General features: G+C 37.5%; 2 protein-coding genes and 1 long non-coding RNA gene across 3 annotated transcripts; 1 reads left to right on the forward strand and 2 right to left on the reverse strand.

The window, feature by feature from the left end:
* Positions 1–481: 481 nt before the first annotated feature.
* LOC111339431 (uncharacterized) lies at positions 482–6,443 on the reverse strand. Its single transcript, XR_016001141.1, has 2 exons — positions 5,944–6,443; positions 482–1,529 (listed from the first exon to the last, which is right to left on the reverse strand). It is a non-coding gene; the product is annotated as an uncharacterized LOC111339431 (long non-coding RNA).
* Positions 6,444–8,897: 2,454 nt separating this feature from the next.
* LOC111339430 (THO complex subunit 7 homolog) lies at positions 8,898–15,369 on the reverse strand. Its single transcript, XM_088759899.1, has 8 exons — positions 15,286–15,369; positions 15,061–15,181; positions 14,685–14,812; positions 12,010–12,096; positions 10,837–10,894; positions 10,190–10,256; positions 9,470–9,539; positions 8,898–9,151 (listed from the first exon to the last, which is right to left on the reverse strand). Exons 1-8 carry the CDS (start codon positions 15,296–15,298, stop codon positions 9,087–9,089), a joined length of 609 nt encoding a protein of 202 aa, XP_088616025.1. The 5' UTR covers positions 15,299–15,369; the 3' UTR covers positions 8,898–9,086.
* On the forward strand, positions 15,348–16,738 carry LOC111339424 (uncharacterized). The gene has a single exon (XM_022946079.2). It carries the CDS (start codon positions 15,368–15,370, stop codon positions 16,199–16,201), a length of 834 nt encoding a protein of 277 aa, XP_022801814.2. The 5' UTR covers positions 15,348–15,367; the 3' UTR covers positions 16,202–16,738.
* Positions 16,739–16,857: the final 119 nt, after the last annotated feature.

Genomic DNA, 16,857 nt, shown 5'->3' on the forward strand with positions numbered 1-16,857 from the left:
TGATGTTTGCGAGCCAAAAAATGATGATTTATTAAATATTCAGCACTTATAAAAGGGCCGACCACAGTTTTGAGAAAAGTCTTGGCCAGACTGAAAACATTTTCGTTACAATGAAGTGGCACTGAAAAATATAACTTCCAAAAAAAAAACCGGTTTGGCGGGAAAATTGTCTATGGAAAAAAAGGCTGCCTTTTTGAACTGTGTCGTGTGTGTTAAAAAAATATACTAAGTCTTTTGGCAGGAAAAAAATCTTGCATCGTGCGATCGATTTTCTCCCATCAAAAGTCAAGCATATTTTTTTGTTTTAACGCTAAACGCTGTTCAAATCCGCAGAATTTTTTCCTTTCGGCAACCCTCCATACGCAAAAAAAAAATGTAAAAGAGAGAGCCTATATTTTGACTAGTTACCAGGCCCTTTTAAAAGCGCGAATTTTTTTGCTTGTTGTGCGAATAGTTTACGACAATAAAGCGGAAGCACATCTTGTATTTGTTTGTAAGTTTATTTATTGATACAACTCTATTAACAAGTGATAATTTTTACAAAAGTCTAAGCACAAGCTGGCAAACAGGATAAATCATGTGTGCAAGTCCAACTTTTACCTTTTACAGTAAACTTTGTCGAGAACTTTGCCAAGGAAATTGCAGATTTACAAAATATAAACAGCAGAAATTAGATAAGTCTAACCCTTTTAGCTGATAAGAAATACTGATCGATGTGATCTAAATCACAAATTCAAAACAAAAAGTCTCAAAAACTCAGCTAATCATGCAAGAATATTAATAAAGCCTGACTACTTAAACACCTAAAAATTAATAAACATCGAAAAAAATTTTAATGGAAAGCTTCTCACTATGTGACAGGACTTAAAAAGTAGTGTAATAATGTAATTTTAAGTCTCAAAGATCCGTCAAAATTTTTGACAATTATTGAAGAAGTATGCCTCTTAAAATAATAAAATTGTGGATTTATATTGCGCCGTTTCCATGACGGGATAATCAACTGCGCATCTTATCGACAAAAAGTAACTTACTTCAAAATCTGGAAAATTTCCGATGTTTTTCTTAACAAAATGATATCTAATTAATTTACCAGAAAGGCTGGCTTTTAGATACAAAATGTTTAACAAATGTTTGTCAATTCAAGACTATCTTATCTTGACTAGCCTACATTGTTCGCTTTGTTTTGTCTTGACAACAAAGTTCTGAGTTTGCATTAAATAAATTCACGAATTTGTACTAGAACACGATTAGCGGCGCTAAATTACAGTTGTTACCTCTAAAACTAGCTTTCAACTTTCTTTCGCGAAGAAAAAAAATTTTGTAATGATAGCCTGTTAATACCCAGAAAAGTGCAGATAAACTCAATGGTTTCTTTAATCTACACCAGCGAGCACGCCATGTTACAGTACCATGATTCTTAGCGCATAGATTAATCTATATAACAGTAACGAAATGTCTAAACACTACAAATTTTGTCTGTGATTTCGTCGTCTCTCTCCTCTTCCTTATCGGCGAGGGTATAAAATAAACTGCAAGATAATACAAATGAACATGTTCAAAATAATAACAAAATAAAACTTGCTCCTACAAAACCATTGATAGTAAAAGAAAGATAAGCTGTAGATTATTTTTTAAAAATTGTGTCTTTGGATTTTTGATGAAGACTATACACCGAATACAAATATGGCGTCTAATTTGAATTGCCCTTGTTCTGGACTGACTAGCCTCGTCTTCACGTGGAAATACAAAAGGATTATTACATGTGTGAGAGGCTAGTCAGTCCAGAACAATGACAACTCAAATTGGACGCCATATTTGCATTCGTTGTATGGGATGGTCATTTACACGAGGTCTAACTCAAACCACGGTTTTACGCAATCAGTGGGCCTCGGGGATTCTCTGGTTGATTTGATCAAATTTATTACTTTGTTTTTATTGATTTATTAATTAATTATGGCATAATTTACAGAAAGCAATGTTTAATGTCTGCAGTTAGCAGATTAGCTAATCGAGGCGAGCAGTGGTTATATTATATATATATATATATACTAAAACAAACGGCTCACAAGAAAAATTAGAGAAAAAGAGTAAAAAATGTTAAATTGATAAACAAATAAACAAAAATAAATTCAATTTAATTAGGTTTACATTGCAAATATAAGAAGCCGAGTGTTTTCAGGAAATTTTTGTTATTAAGTCGGGTAAATCAATATAACCATTTATTTCTGAAAGTATTCGGAGTAAAAAAATCTCCTTTCACTGTAAGCTTTTGGTCTTGATACTGTTCACAAAAATAAATTTTGAGATAAAAGGGTTGTGCTAAATTGAGGATCGTTAAAGACACAGTTTTTGAAAAAAGCGAAAAAACTATGTTTAAAAAACCGGCCCTTAGAGACGTTCGATCCTCGAAGACATGTGTAGAGAGTGTCCTATTACGTTCACGAGTGACGGACTAAGAATATAGAAGTCAGAAAAAATGATAGCGAGATCAAAACAATAATGGGTCTGGGAAGATGACTGACAAAAGAAAGAAAAAGTTCACACCCTGCAAAACCGAGGTTATCTCGAAGTTTGTCGACTGTTCCGCGAGTTTAATATTTTCTTCTTTGAAGCTGTTGTTGCAGCTCATCAAATTTTGAGTTTCAGATGCTTTTGTTCCTCTAAATGATCAAATTTAGTTCAAGCCTTTGGGAAACTAAAAATAAACTCTTCATCATATTTTTACGTAGAAGAAAAAGTTGAAAAAATTGTAATGTGCAATGTGATCGTAATGTGTAATGTCATTGTAATGTGATCGTTACTAGTTGAAGGTAATATTTGAGATAAAGTCCGGAAATGCTATCGTTCTTAACGAGATCTTTTGTCAAGTTCCTGAAGTCTTACCAAAAGAGTATGAAAATATGTCATCAGAATTGACAATCGTTTAAACAAAGTTTGGGCAAGACTTCTATACGGCTTCATATTTCATTATGTAGATAGTTAACGAATAAAGACGACAATAGAGAAAAAGAAAGATTACCTTTGGGACAATTACTTCAGGGGTTATACGAAAATCTTTCCAAAGCTTCCCTTACAAATACTCGAAGTTTTAAAACAACGATGAATAGATAGCACTTCTCCACCTTCCCTACTCCTTCTCGAAAAACAAAGTGGTAAAAAATTTTACCGTAAATCAAGTTTTTCACGATAACGAGCAAATGAAAAACTAAGTCGCACTAATCCACGCCCCTTTTGTAATTTCACACTTTTAAAAGATGCAGCTGTCATATTTTTGCAAATGTACCCGCAAAGTTTGTTTATATTCCAATCATTCTTTGTTGATGACGAGTTACATAGAGCAATTTAATGTGATTCAAATGGAAAAGCTTTTTGCATGTCTTTTTCTGACAAAAAGTCCGAAAGTCTATTTACAATTCATTTCTACAGCTAAAACTGGCAGAAAGTGTTTCTCAAAAACGTGTTCTTCTTAATCTTTCCCTCCTTATTTTCATCTTCATTTTTTTTTTAAGGTTGATTCTTGGCTCATAGAATTTTAGATCGTTTCTGAGCGACGGTTGAGTAGTTGCTCAAATATGAACTGCTTTCCATTAAATAACTACGGTGGCCCACAACTGCACACCGAATTCTAAATCTCCACACCGAATTCTAAATCTCCACACCGAATTCTAATTCTCCACACCGAATTTTAAATCTCCACACCGAATTCTAAATCTCCACACCGAATTCTAATTCTCCACACCGAATTTTAAATCTCCACACCGAATTCTAAATCTCCACACCGAATTCTAATTCTCCACACCGAATTCTAAATCTCCACTCCGAATTCTAAATCTCCACACCGAATTCTAAATTTCCACACCGAATTTTAAATCTCCACACCGAATTCTAATTCTCCACACCGAATTCTAATTCTCCACACCGAATTCTAAATCTCCACTCCGAATTCTAAATCTCCACACCGAATTCTAAATCTCCACACCGAATTCTAAATCTCCACGCCGAATTCTAAATCTCCACGCCGAATTCTAAATCTCCACGCCGAATTCTAAATCTCCACGCCGAATTCTAAATCTCCACGCCGAATTCTAAATCTCCACACCGAATTCTAAACCTCAAAGCCGAATTCAAATTGCTTACACCGAATTCCAAAGATCTGGGAGACTGGACCGAGTATTGTTTCATCGAATAGCGCTTTATACTATTACTAAAAATAGATTTTGTTACGTGATAACCTATGAGACCCCCCGCACAGACTCAGACAAACATTGCGACCAGCTTAAGGAAATGTATGAGCGAGAGCTGTAAAATTAAAACAAACGACGGAAAATTTCGTCAAAAAATACATTGCTTTGGCCCGGGGCGTTTAGTAGCCCATCTGCCGTTATCATCATCATCATCATCATCATCATCATCATCATCATCATGTTTATTTGTTCAAGCAGGTTGAATTTATTGGCAACTGTATAAGCTGATGTGGACCTGCTTTTTTCCCACCCAACCCACCCCAGGGGAGGACATCCAGCACACAGTAATCTCGTGCGTGGGAAATTAACGTCTCTTACCCCTTACCCTTTAAGAGACGGGACCTCCGGCTTTACGTCCTATCCGAGAAGACGAAACAATGTGAGTGAAGTGTCTTGCTTAAGGACTCAACGTTAAGCCCCAGCCAGGACTTGAACCCGGGCCCTTTAACCCAGAGTCCAGCGCACTGACCACTGGACTACTCACGCCTCACAGGCGTCTTTCGACATTTTCTGTAGGTGGTCAGGCAAGACCGTGGTTTCGATCCTAATCTTGTGGATCTCATCAGTTGCCGATTAACTTAATAGACTGGTAGAGATTCGTTCTCGGTATTAGTCACACATGAGGTGTTTCACAACCATTTCGTACTCGCTAGAGGGATCGAAAATGCTTTGTTTCTATTGACTCTTACTTTTGGCCAACTGTGTGTACGTATCCATGATCCTTTCTGTTGGGGCATAAGTTGTGTTTTTCGTATAGGCTAAGATGCAATATTTTGAGTAGATACTGCAATGTTTCTGTAGGGAGAGAGTTTCCTGCATTGGTTTAGTGTTGTTCTTCAATGATTACTCTGCTTCCGGGGCAATATATTGCTTAGTTTTAGGTGAAATTGATGTTTTTGCAGTCTATTGCTCAATGTTATTCATTCATGTGGATTCCACGGTACTTTTGCAAAAAACACAAAATAACTTCATACTCGTACCCCTCATCGGTAGCTTTTCGAGATCAAGCTCGATACCGCAGTTGGAACAAAATCGGTTAATAGATATCGTTGCGCCACAGTCATCACATTTTAACGCTACTGTTCTAGTCGTCATTTTCTTTTCCCCATAATTCAATTCCATGAAACAATACTCGGTCCAGTCTCCCAGATCTTTGGAATTCGGTGTGAGCAATTTGAATTCGGCGTTGAGATTTAGAATTCGGTGTGGAGATTAAGAATTCGGTGTGGAGATTTAGAATTCGGTGTGGAGATTTGGAATTCGGTGTGGAGATTTAGAATTCGGTGTGGAGATTTGGAATGCGGTGTGGAGATTTAGAATGCGGTGTGGAGATTTATCACACATAGGTGTTTGAAGCGGGTTAGACGCCAGCCGCCGGAAATGGGCGTGGGTTTTGAAAGTCTTGAGGAGCGGAAGAAGCAATAATGTAACCTGCACACTGCAATATTTTTGATATTGCAGCATGCTTATTTAGCGCGTTTAATTATATTACCCCTGATAATTTCCGTGCTAACAAAAGGACCGCCTCCGTTTTCCTCATACAGTTTTTTTGTCATCTTAAATGACTACAATCGTTGATTTAATGCAGAGAGAGAACAATAGAATTTCATGGGTATCAGTAATTATATGGAACTCTTGCCCAGCAGCCACATGTACACATATTAGGCCTGTTTGTAACAATCATATTTCTATCGCTTACCTGAGCTAAATTCGTTGTTTTCGCTTCTTTCAATCCACTCCTTTGCTTTATTTTGTGATTTTCTTCAAAGCTGTTTATCTAAAAAGGAAAAAACCATAATCTTATTTCTGCTGGTTCGTAGGTTAAGTTATAATCCTAAGTTCGAAAATTTTTGGCCTGTAAAACAATGCAAAAGTTTTCTGCCATGCAAGCACATTCGTTGTAAATGAATTAATCGCTTATTCAGTTAGAAATAATCGTGACCTATACTCGCGTACACGTTTTTACTCAGATGATCTCAGGTAAGATTTATTATCCAGAGAGGAAATCTCTAAATGGTTTGGATAGGGTAATGCGTTTTATTCGATTAATTTTCCCTTTAAACTGTGTTATTTTTATCTACCAACTCCGGTCCCTTGCGCAGAACTGAGCGAAAAATTGTTTTTTTTGTAAATAACAAGCACTGTTCAGAATCTTCTTATTACCAATTGACGAGTTGGACGACAATTTTCATGTTCAACTCAACTCTTACCTCGTCAGCGTTACTGAAGTACAAGACTTTCTGGCGAGCTATCAGTCAATGCCAAATCTTCAAGCACAGACGCTTCCTTGAAGCTTTCAGCCACATTTTGGAAGTCAGACTTCATTACTTTACAACTTTTTCAGTTCAATCTCCCTGAGAGGTGAAACATTGCAAACCATGAGGAACCACAAAATGTAAATGAGATGAAAGATCAATCTGCACGTGCATACTCAGCCTCTCGAATGAATCCTTATGAACGAGGTTGGTGTAAATTTGCATCTTGAGCTCCCAAGTTGAGACTGAATTTTTAAAAGTTCTCATACTTGATAGTTAGATGAATACTTACTAGTTACTTACGATTTTTTTTTCATTTTTAAAAGCTAGGAAAAGGTTAGAAACCTCAGCAGAATGAGGGAAACAAAAAGGAGAAAAAGCTATTTATGTAATGAACGAGAGCGTGAACTTCAAGCTACGCGTTCTAACATCCCAGAGATTTAGAGATAAGAAGAGGAGGTTTCGACAACAATAGAGATATTTAGCACCGCGTTTACGTGAAATGCGAACGGCAAGAATGACCACATGACATTGTTTTTCCCGCAAGTTTTTCACGTTTGCCGGTTGCCGGTTGCCCTTTGCTGTTTCTACGTGAAGTAGAAGTTAATGCCGGAAAAGGACACCAAAACTATTCCCTGTAATTAAGACATACAAGGGAGCCTTCTAATCCCCCAGGACGTGAGCTCACGCAAAGCTAAAGCAGCACGGTCCACGCTATTTTACGTGGATCGTAAAAGGGCAAGCTGACGTTCGCCGTTTCGAGTAAACGCGGTGCTAAATCTCTTTCTCGCACTTGAGAGACTAAGACCGGTAACGCACTCAGTAGGATAAAATGGTTGAGTGAAATGTGTCAATAACATTGCTCCTGAAATGTTCAAAGAATATTTTGTCAAGTTATCACATAATTACTTTACCGGGCGTAATGGTCTTGACCTTTTAGTTCCAATTGTTCACATCGAATCTACTAAGGGTGCTTTTATTTTGGGGCACAAGCTTTCAATAATTTACCACCAAACCTGAAAGAACTTGAATCCCTATTAATGTTCAAAACGAAGCTTAAAGGATTTTCTATGCAATTAACTTTTAATTTTACCTTTGATACTTCTTCTATGCATTTACTTTCCTATAGTTTTTATGTTATTAAGTATATTGCAATAGTTCTCAGGGCTTTTATTATTATTTTGCTATTTTATTGTTTCCCAGGGCACCTATTGATAACAGCTTCTGCTGACGGGTTTACCCTGGTTAAATATGTTATTATTTAACAGAACTTTTACTGAAAAACGTACAGATAGACTAAGCGTTGAGAGATCAGATGAAGTGAGGTGGGGTGAGGTTGTTGGGGGTGTATACAATCTTCTTCCAAATTCATGGCAAAATTCTGATCTTAATTCAAGGAAGTGATTCAGCAAATTGTTAATGTTGGTGCATGAAGAAATTTGATTCTGTGCGACTTGCTACTAAACTTTATACATAAGGAAGACTCAAACAATACCCACGGCCGATAAAGCTAACTGAGAAGCTTCGTAAATCTTCGGAGCGGGAAATATGTCGGCGGTTTTTTAGTTTCTCGTGGGTAATTTCGTAAATATCAGACAGAATATGAACTAAATCACATTTTCACTTGTGTCTGTCTGTAAGAAGAAACGAATTGATTCTCATAGGGAAGCTGCTGCATTCATAGAAATCGGAGTGACAACTTTTAAGATTTTGACTTAAATTTCCAAAATTGCTCCTGACGATGGTGCGATGAGGAGAAAAAGTACGGCAAGACGAACACGTTAAGAACAGTGTGTAAAGAACGCGCGGCAAAACAGTCCAAGGATTATCAACACGTTTAAAATTTACCGAGACCATCTGCACTTAAATTGAAGAACCGATTAAAGGCGCATGCGCACAATATAAGCTCCCATAATTGTGTAGATTTGATAAGTTATAGATAGGTGTCAAACTCTAAAGCGATTCGAATGGTACGGGCGATGCCCGGCATACGTGTTGGGCTACGGGGAGCTAAAGATCCGTGTTCCTCGTGATCAAGTAGAGGGACTCGCCTTAAATTTTTGACCCGGGGGCTAGCCATCGCTTGTGGTGCCCCCGAACGATGCCATCTTTCAGAAACCGTTATTGACTAAATATCACTCACAACATTTCTTAGCCCGCGAAAAAGCCTTCTCGCGATAAAGGAGGGCGAAGGGAACCACCCAGAAATCCCTTTCCTAATCAAAACGACCCACACTTTGTTACTGTTTTTCCAATTTAAGCTCAATGGATAAAGTGTTCTAAGCATCGTTTAGATAAATATTGTTTTTAAAGAGCACAAAAAGTATCTGGAAAAATACAATTTTCTTTCCTCAAAATGCCCTCTCACAAAACTAGAAATTGTCCCAGCAACTTATAGTTTCCCTTTTTTAAAAGTTTAATAAGCACTATGTACACAAAGCATTTGGCATAAGTTAGCCTGAGTAGCTGGCAGTTTTGGAAGTGGTTCATAGTTTCAAGTACACTTTGCAGTAAGTGTAGAAGTGGTTTATCCCTTTGGTGCAAACGAAACTGGCAGCTACACAGGCTTGACATAAATCAAAAGAAATTAGCTAGTGTCCATGGCAGAAGGTTCAGTAGTAGAGGATGGTTCATCTGTATCTGTTTTGTCTTCTGTTGAGACAAAATGGACAAAGACCCTTAATAAAGTGCTAAGGGGAGGGAAGGTATTTCAACCCTTTGAGCCCATTGTCTTTTTTTTTTTAAAATTCTTAGACCCCTTGAAGTGACCAGCATCTAGTTTCGCCTTACAATATTACCCCTGAATCAAACATCAAGGTCACAAGAATAAAGGAAATGATCACATACTAAAGAAGCTCTTGATTGATTGAGAAATTCTCCTTGTCAGCAATTTTGGAAATTTATGGAAAACAGTATGGTGAAAATATACATACTGATGTTAGAGTGTAAACAGTTATGGAAAACTCTTACCTTCTAGCATCTGTTGTAACTCGTGAATCGTGTTGATAAGAAGATGGAACTGTTTCTGTCTCAGTTCAAGCTAAAATGAAAGAAAAAAAAATATCCAATCAAATAAATCATTGATGTTTTCAAACCACTTTTGCACTTGACTTACTCCGGCAACAGACAGAATTTCTGGTTCATAAAGTTCTGCGGGATCTATCAAGTTTTATACCATCTACATGTATTACACCTCAAAATTCCTCACACATCAACATGTACATAGTTACCATGCCCTATTAAAATGCTATGAAAATTCCGAGGAAGGGATTACACGTACTACTTAAGCCAGGTTTTCATTCATGAAACAAGCACAAGTTTAAGCACAAGCGCAAGCATGAGGTTTATATGCCAAATGAAAATAAATGTTGACAAGCATAAGCACTGGCACAAGAAATAGGAAAAATTTTGATCCTTGTGCTTGTGCTATTAATTATGCTAATGTGCTCAGGTGGTTTTCACGGCAAAATACCAGCTGTTATGCTTGTGTAGCTAGTGAAAACTGGCTTTACTTACCCATCCATGGGAGAAGAGGCATAGTCTCCCTTGTTACTTAAAGTTAAGGAAACTTTGAGACATTCTGCATATGGGGTCAATAATAATGTTTATTCACCCTACCATTGGCTTTTACCCTTTAGTCTACTGTGCCCTTACTTATTTCAGTTCTTTCAGGTTTATTTACCTACCTACCTTGGAAAAAAGACTCTCTTTGGTAGTTGTGAGAGAACTGAGTTCTTTATCAAGTTCTTCAATTTGTCTGTTAGGAGAAAATTCAGTTGAGCAGTTACCATAGTTTCAATGTAGCACATGTAAACCAAATTAAAAATAAACTACTACTTAGATAGATATCTCTCAAAAACTTTGCCTGCTGGGTTCATACAAATGAGTTGCACATACTCTCTTACAACAAAAGGTCATTTAATCACTCAAGAAGGGATAAGTTAACACAACAACAAAGTATGATGCACAATCCTCGCAGTAGAGAGCCCTATTTATGCAATAGTGAAAATCAGACCTGAAAAAAAAAAAAAAAATCAGGCCTGTACGGGATTCGAACCACTGACCTCTGCGATACTAGTGCAGCGCTCTACCAATTGAGCTAACAAGCCAACTGGGAGCAGGCCGTTAAGTTGACCTCTGCGATACTAGCTGCACTAGTACTGCAGAGGTCAGTGGTTCGAATCCCGTACAGGCCTGATTTTTTTCAGGTCTGATTTTCGCTATTGCATAAATAGCGCTCCCTACTGCAAGGATCGTGCATCGCACGTATCTAATACCGCAGTTCAAAATATATGAACGTCATATAGTCATTGTATACAACAATAAAGCTCACTTACTGTAGTGTTTCTTGCCTCTCTGGATGTTGGCTAATGACCTTGGCAAGGGCATCATATTCTAAATAAAGACTAAAGTTAGTATTCAAAATATGTTATTCTTTTGTCTCAAGCCTGGAGCAATTAAAAAAATTCTAAGTCCTCAGTTCCAAGTGACATCTCAGTGTCAGTCTCAGCCAAGTGTCAGTCTCAGCCACAGAGACTCTCATGGTGAGCAAAGCCATTCTTAGCTTCATATGTGACACATGTCCTGCAGGCTGCTTGGAAAGATGTTATGTGTCTTGTCAAGCTTGGAATGATGTTATGTATCTTGTCATCAGTATGGGACTCGGAAAAATTGTGAGTGGAAAGAAATCTCTCTTTACTACAGAGAACTCTTCAGTGATAAACACCATTATTAGGTTAACAATTATGCTAATGCTAACATATCGACAGTTTGCCCTTAGTCAAAACTGACCAGCATTGCATACCGTAATTTCCGGCCGTTTACCCACAGGTAATCTGTTGATTTGGCCTTAAACACACGCCACTGTGGGTAATAGGGAGGTGCAGGTTATGTGACAATTTTGAAATCTACTGGCAGTTGAATTAAAAAAATTCTCACCTACCTGCGTTTCCACCTCTCAGATGAGTTTTATTGTATTAAGAGTGCCACAAAGCGTCATAAAAACATGATGCTGACTCGAGTTTATTTCACGCACAATTAGTTGTACTACGAACAAATTACTATCGGCATGCATGTAAACAAAACCTTGATGGTGACAAAAATAAACCGAGGATAACTGGCACATCAGTAACAAATTTCCAGTTAACACTAGCTTCGGCTGAAGATAATTTTCCCGTTTTAAGGGACTTGTTAGGCCCAGTAGAACCAGAAATATCAATTTTTTTTTAGTAATCAACATGGCGCTGAACAATCGTTCGCACAAAATGTGGCCGCGAATTTGCATTCTGTCAAGTATGCAACGTTGTGAATTCTGGAGCACATTTGTACAAATTTCCTTTGTTTTTAAGGTGCGGGTTATCCACCAGTGCGGGTAATCTGTTGACTTTTTTTTCCGCTGCATGCAATAATTGGCCGGTGCGGGTAATTGGCCGCGCGGGTAAACGGCCGGAAATTATGGTTATTTCCCATTCCAATGTACTGGTACATTATTATTTACAATGTTCTTGTACCTTGTCTGTTTCTTCGAATCCTCTTTGCTTTCTGTAACTCAGTCTTGCAAGATCCAATTTCCTCATAGGCATGTGAAATACTCTGCTCTGTTTTAAAAAAGCAAAATAATTATGTATCAAAATTTTAGCTTCTTCAAAGATGAACCTCTTGGTATAGAAATAATAAATAAAAAGTAAATAATTTACTTAAAGTTGACAATGTGGGAAGTGGTTGCCCAATCTCCCGAGTTGGTGGCTCATGTTAAAAACAATCAACTCCAGGTCAAATTGGAATTTGGAATGTTGGTTTTTGTGGAGGGAGGAAAACTGGAGGACCCAGAGAAAAACCCTTGGAGTAAGCACGAGAACCAACTACAAATTCAACCCACATGTGACGCCAGGTCTGGGAAATGAACCTGGGCCACAGTGGTGGGAGAAGAGTGCTCTCACCACTGTGTTATCCCATTGCTCTGGGGTTGGGATCAGGTTTGACCTACAATCTGTACTACAGTGCTTGGCAAATCAGCATGGAGATTGTAACACTTTTATTGTATTTTTATTTTTTTTATTTATGGATTTGTACCACGTACTGGAGCAGAAACAATAGGACATAGGTCCCCTATGAGGTTTAAGCTCCAACAAACCCACCCATCCCACCCCAGGGGAGGACATCCATCTCACAGTGATCTCGTGCGTGGAAAATTAACGTCTCCTACCCCAACCCTGCAGGAGACAGGACCTCCGTTTATTCGTCCATATCCGAGAAGACTAGAATATCTAACCATTTCTTGATGTTATAGAAAGGCAGCATATTCTTCTCAATCATTTTAAGACCTTGAGTGTTGGTCCAGCCAGGGCTCGAACCCTCGACCTCCCGCACAACAGTCCAGCACTCTATCCATTGAGCTAACCGGGAGGCGGTTTAAACACACTTGTGACTTTAAAAAAAGACACTCTTGTCACACTTGTGACTTAATCCCCTCTCTCTTGAACAATGTTACACATTGTCCAACACTGAGTCGAGGGAGGAAGCCATTGAAACAAACTGAAGTTCATTTTAGATTTTACATCTTCACATTTACTTAACAGTGGTTATGTGAATGCAGATTGTCAAGGTAATGTGTAGGTATTGGATACTGTAAACAACATCAGATAAGCCACAATTATGTATAAGCCCCACCTCGGGTTTGGTATCTCAAATTTAGATAAAAGTTTCTGAAAGGAAATTGAAAGGAATCACTGGTGGATTCTAGAGAAATGTGTTCACATTAGTCACTTCAATGAATGTCCTCACATGTAACCTCGGTTACATTGAGAATGGAGAATACTTTGAATCCTTACCTCTAACATTAGCTGTAATAGTATGGACATGATATTCCTTAATCTAGACTTACAGGTACATTTGATCTTAATCTGATAATGATCAACTAGTATTATTTTTGTTCGTGTCAAATTTTTAACAGAATGTTACACATTTTTGGAGTTGTTTATAACTAAGTAGCCAGGTATTTGATACAGACTAGATGCCGAATAGATGAATAGCGTTAATTCATGCAAACCTGTGGCACATTTACCAGATGTTCTCACAAGTAAGTCCCACCCCTAATTTGTTACAAAAATTGTAGGAAAAAAGTACAGGTTATATGCCGGCATTTACAGTACTTAATACACTCACCCACAAACTGTTAAGTCCAGGGTTTGTACCCTTTTTCAAAAAAAAGTTCAAGAACTTTTCCAGGCTCAGATTGATTTTTCCAGAACTCCAAATTTCACCTTAAACCCTTTAATTCCCAAGATTTCAAAATCAATTCTCCTCCTTATTGTCTATACACAATTCTTATAATGTAAATAGATAGAGATAGTAGATAGTAGATAGAGAGAAACTTTATTAACATGTCAAAGAACCTTCTAGTTTGGGAGATATCCCAAACTAATGTGGGGACACAAATAAAATGGACAAACATTATTTTCAAAGAATATTACCTACTTAAGAATAAAATTAAGTCATAATATGCATGAAAAAAATAAAAAAAAATGAAATGAATTAAGAATTACATAGAGCACAATGGCCCAAGATCAACCCCTGTCCAGGGCTTGAAAGTAACAGTAACCCGTTAACCAATGGTTAGTCATTTTCAACCTTTGGTTACTAAAAATGTGTCCAACTAACTCAACATGGTTAGTAAAATCTTCTAACATATTTAAACATTGGTAGACCTCAGGACAAAGAGCACGTAGACCCGCCTCTCAGAGGAATACTTGGAATACTCAAGTTGTTTAATCAACTTAAACTATTTTTAGAGAATGTGCTGTAGATGTACTCTTCTTGACTTATCATGGTAAACGAGAGGGAAGTAAAATAGGTGCATAATTGTCAATGTTTTTAAGGTCACCATGCAATTTCAGCTACTCTTTAATTTGTCCTAGTCATTATTATCAAAATGTTTAATATTTGACATATTGTAACTTGTGAGCTTGGATACCAAACTTGATAATTTGGTTAGTAAAAAAGATGTCTACTAATTATAACCCAAAGAGTTAGTGATCCAAAAATTAAATTCGAGCCCTGCTGTCCAAACCTGAATTTATTCAGTCACACTTCATTTTCTGCAGAGACTTCAATCACAGCTCACCTGTCAAAATCAATCCGTCACACAACAAATTTTCTCAGTTACCAAATAAAATATTATTCTTACCTATTTCACTATAAATCTTCTCATAGTTCTCAGTTTCCAGCTCATTCATTTCAAAGACAGTCTGTGTTTTCCCAATGGCAAATTCGCACTGAGCCAGTTGAATAAGCATTTTCTGATATGTGGCATCACTTGAAGAGGGAAACAACACAAACAAAATGAAAAAGTTGTGCCATGTAACTTTTACTGAATCATCTACTTATGTTAATAGGGATCTTAACATGCATAATTTTTCCAAAGAGCTCTACAGCCGACCGTAATCTATAGAAATATTTATGCACAAGACATTCTAGAAACGAGTTATCCTATAAATCACACCTACAAATCTGAAAAAAAGAAGTCCTTTGATTAAGGGATACATGCATGAAACAGTACTAACTTGTCTTCCTCCTCGCCAGTGGAATTACACCATTTCAGAAATGTCTTCAAAAGCGCGGTAATTCTGCGATCGTCACCTGCACCTTCTCCATCAATCAACAGCCTCTTTCGGATGATCTCATCTTAAAGTAGAAAACACACGATCAACTTTATGATGACAACGCCAAATGCAAAGGTGTTTTGGCTCAAATGGGCCCTTCTAACCATAGACTATGTTCTAACTTACCATCGGTTGCCATCTTGAAACTAACAGAATATTAACTCCGTGAGAGCCTGGGGAGGAATTTTCCATTTTCTCCATAGTGTACATGAGTATAATGTGTCTCTCAATCCGAAAGATGGTTTCTGTCCATGGCATAGCTACGGTCGTTAAGAAAGTCTTAGAAACGTGGATTGTTCAGGAAGCTGGAATAATGTCCAAAGGGCAGTGCGAAACTTTGTTACTTTCCGAAGAGACTTTCCGTACCTTACCGGCAAAAGAAGGAAAGTATCCTAGATATCCACTTTATTTGGAAATTTCTAAAAAGTTATACCAGTGGATGACTACTGGGAATTTTCCTGCAAAAAGCCAATCTTGTGGATCACTATCAGAGGAAGACTTCACTGAAGAGAGAAAAGAAATTTCTGAAAAAATTTGGCTTTTATTGTCCTCCCTTAATGATTCTTGGACAGAAATATCTGATAAAGAAAAGTGTCAACAGTTTTCATCTATCTTAAAATTTCTCGGCGTGAGAGGACTGCTTGATCTGCTTAATATTCGTCGCACGCAAGGCAGTGTTGATATTTTTCCTTCTCCTGTGGAAGTTCTTATAGAATCCTTTAATAAGAAACACAGACCAAATGCCAATTTGACAGTTGGTGCAAGAGCCTTATCAAAACATTGCCACAGGGACTCCAGTGAATGGTGGGGTGTCTGTGCAGGTAGTGAACAAGTTAAAAATGAACATGCTAATACAGTTGTAATGCGTATACTAGAGGATGCTTCATGGATTAATATCCACTGTCTGCCACATGGACTTAAAGTTATTGAAGTGAGGTGTATTGAAGGATATGGCGCAAGATGGAGTTATGATGGAAAAGTCTTCCGTGGATTTCTTGAGCCTCAAATGGAGGATGGTCATGCAGTAGGATGGAAGCATTGAACCTTGTACTCCACTGTGGTTTTTAATTTTCCTTTCCAACTTTCATTCATTTTCTTGTAAAATATTCTATTCTAATCTCTTGTTCTGTGATCAGCCGTGTATAAATTTACACGGTCTGGCAAAACTTCCATTAAATCACCCCTCAAAGTTAGGGATAAATGTCAGTATCTAAGTGACTCTCCTGGATTATCAGGGAATCTCCTGGAGGCAGAAGGAGTCTCCCGGTCTCCCATGTGGTTCACCCTTTCAAAGGCTTTGCTCCACTGTTGGCTAACATCATATCACCAGATTTACTCAAATCAAAACAATTTTTTTCTTGTTTCTCAAACTGGTCTTGCAGTTGTTCTTTGTTTTCTATTTTTTTTTTGTGGAAGGGAGATTGATTTGATCAAAGTGGGCATCTATTTTTTAGTTGGGGAGGGGGATGCAGCAGGCATCTCTGCAACTATGTCAATACAAATTTTGACCGCTTATGCAAAAATTGTAAGCAAATGTTTTTGAAATGTTTTTGGAATAATAAACAGCACTTTTCTTTTGCTTCAGGCTAAGGGGGCAGCATCAAAGCTAATAGACCACTTTCATAAATGGCTGCTGGATTAATATTCTTTTGTTTAAATTTGAATTAGCCCTACTGGCCTCGTTCTCCAGTACAAAAT

The sequence above is a fragment of the Stylophora pistillata genome, chromosome 5 (assembly GCF_964205215.1).
Source record: "Stylophora pistillata chromosome 5, jaStyPist1.2, whole genome shotgun sequence".
Taxonomy (NCBI): Eukaryota; Metazoa; Cnidaria; class Anthozoa; order Scleractinia; family Pocilloporidae; genus Stylophora; species Stylophora pistillata.

Coding starts and splice junctions, on each gene's coding strand:
- LOC111339424 (XM_022946079.2), top strand. CDS start 15,368: ATGAGTATAATGTGTCTCTCAATCCGAAAGATGGTTTCTGTCCATGGC.
- LOC111339430 (XM_088759899.1), bottom strand. Junction 10,257..10,836: donor GAGAGGCAAGAAACACTACA/GTAAGTGAGCTT, acceptor TTCTCCTAACAG/ACAAATTGAAGAACTTGATA. Junction 9,152..9,469: donor GTTACAACAGATGCTAGAAG/GTAAGAGTTTTC, acceptor TTGTCTCAACAG/AAGACAAAACAGATACAGAT.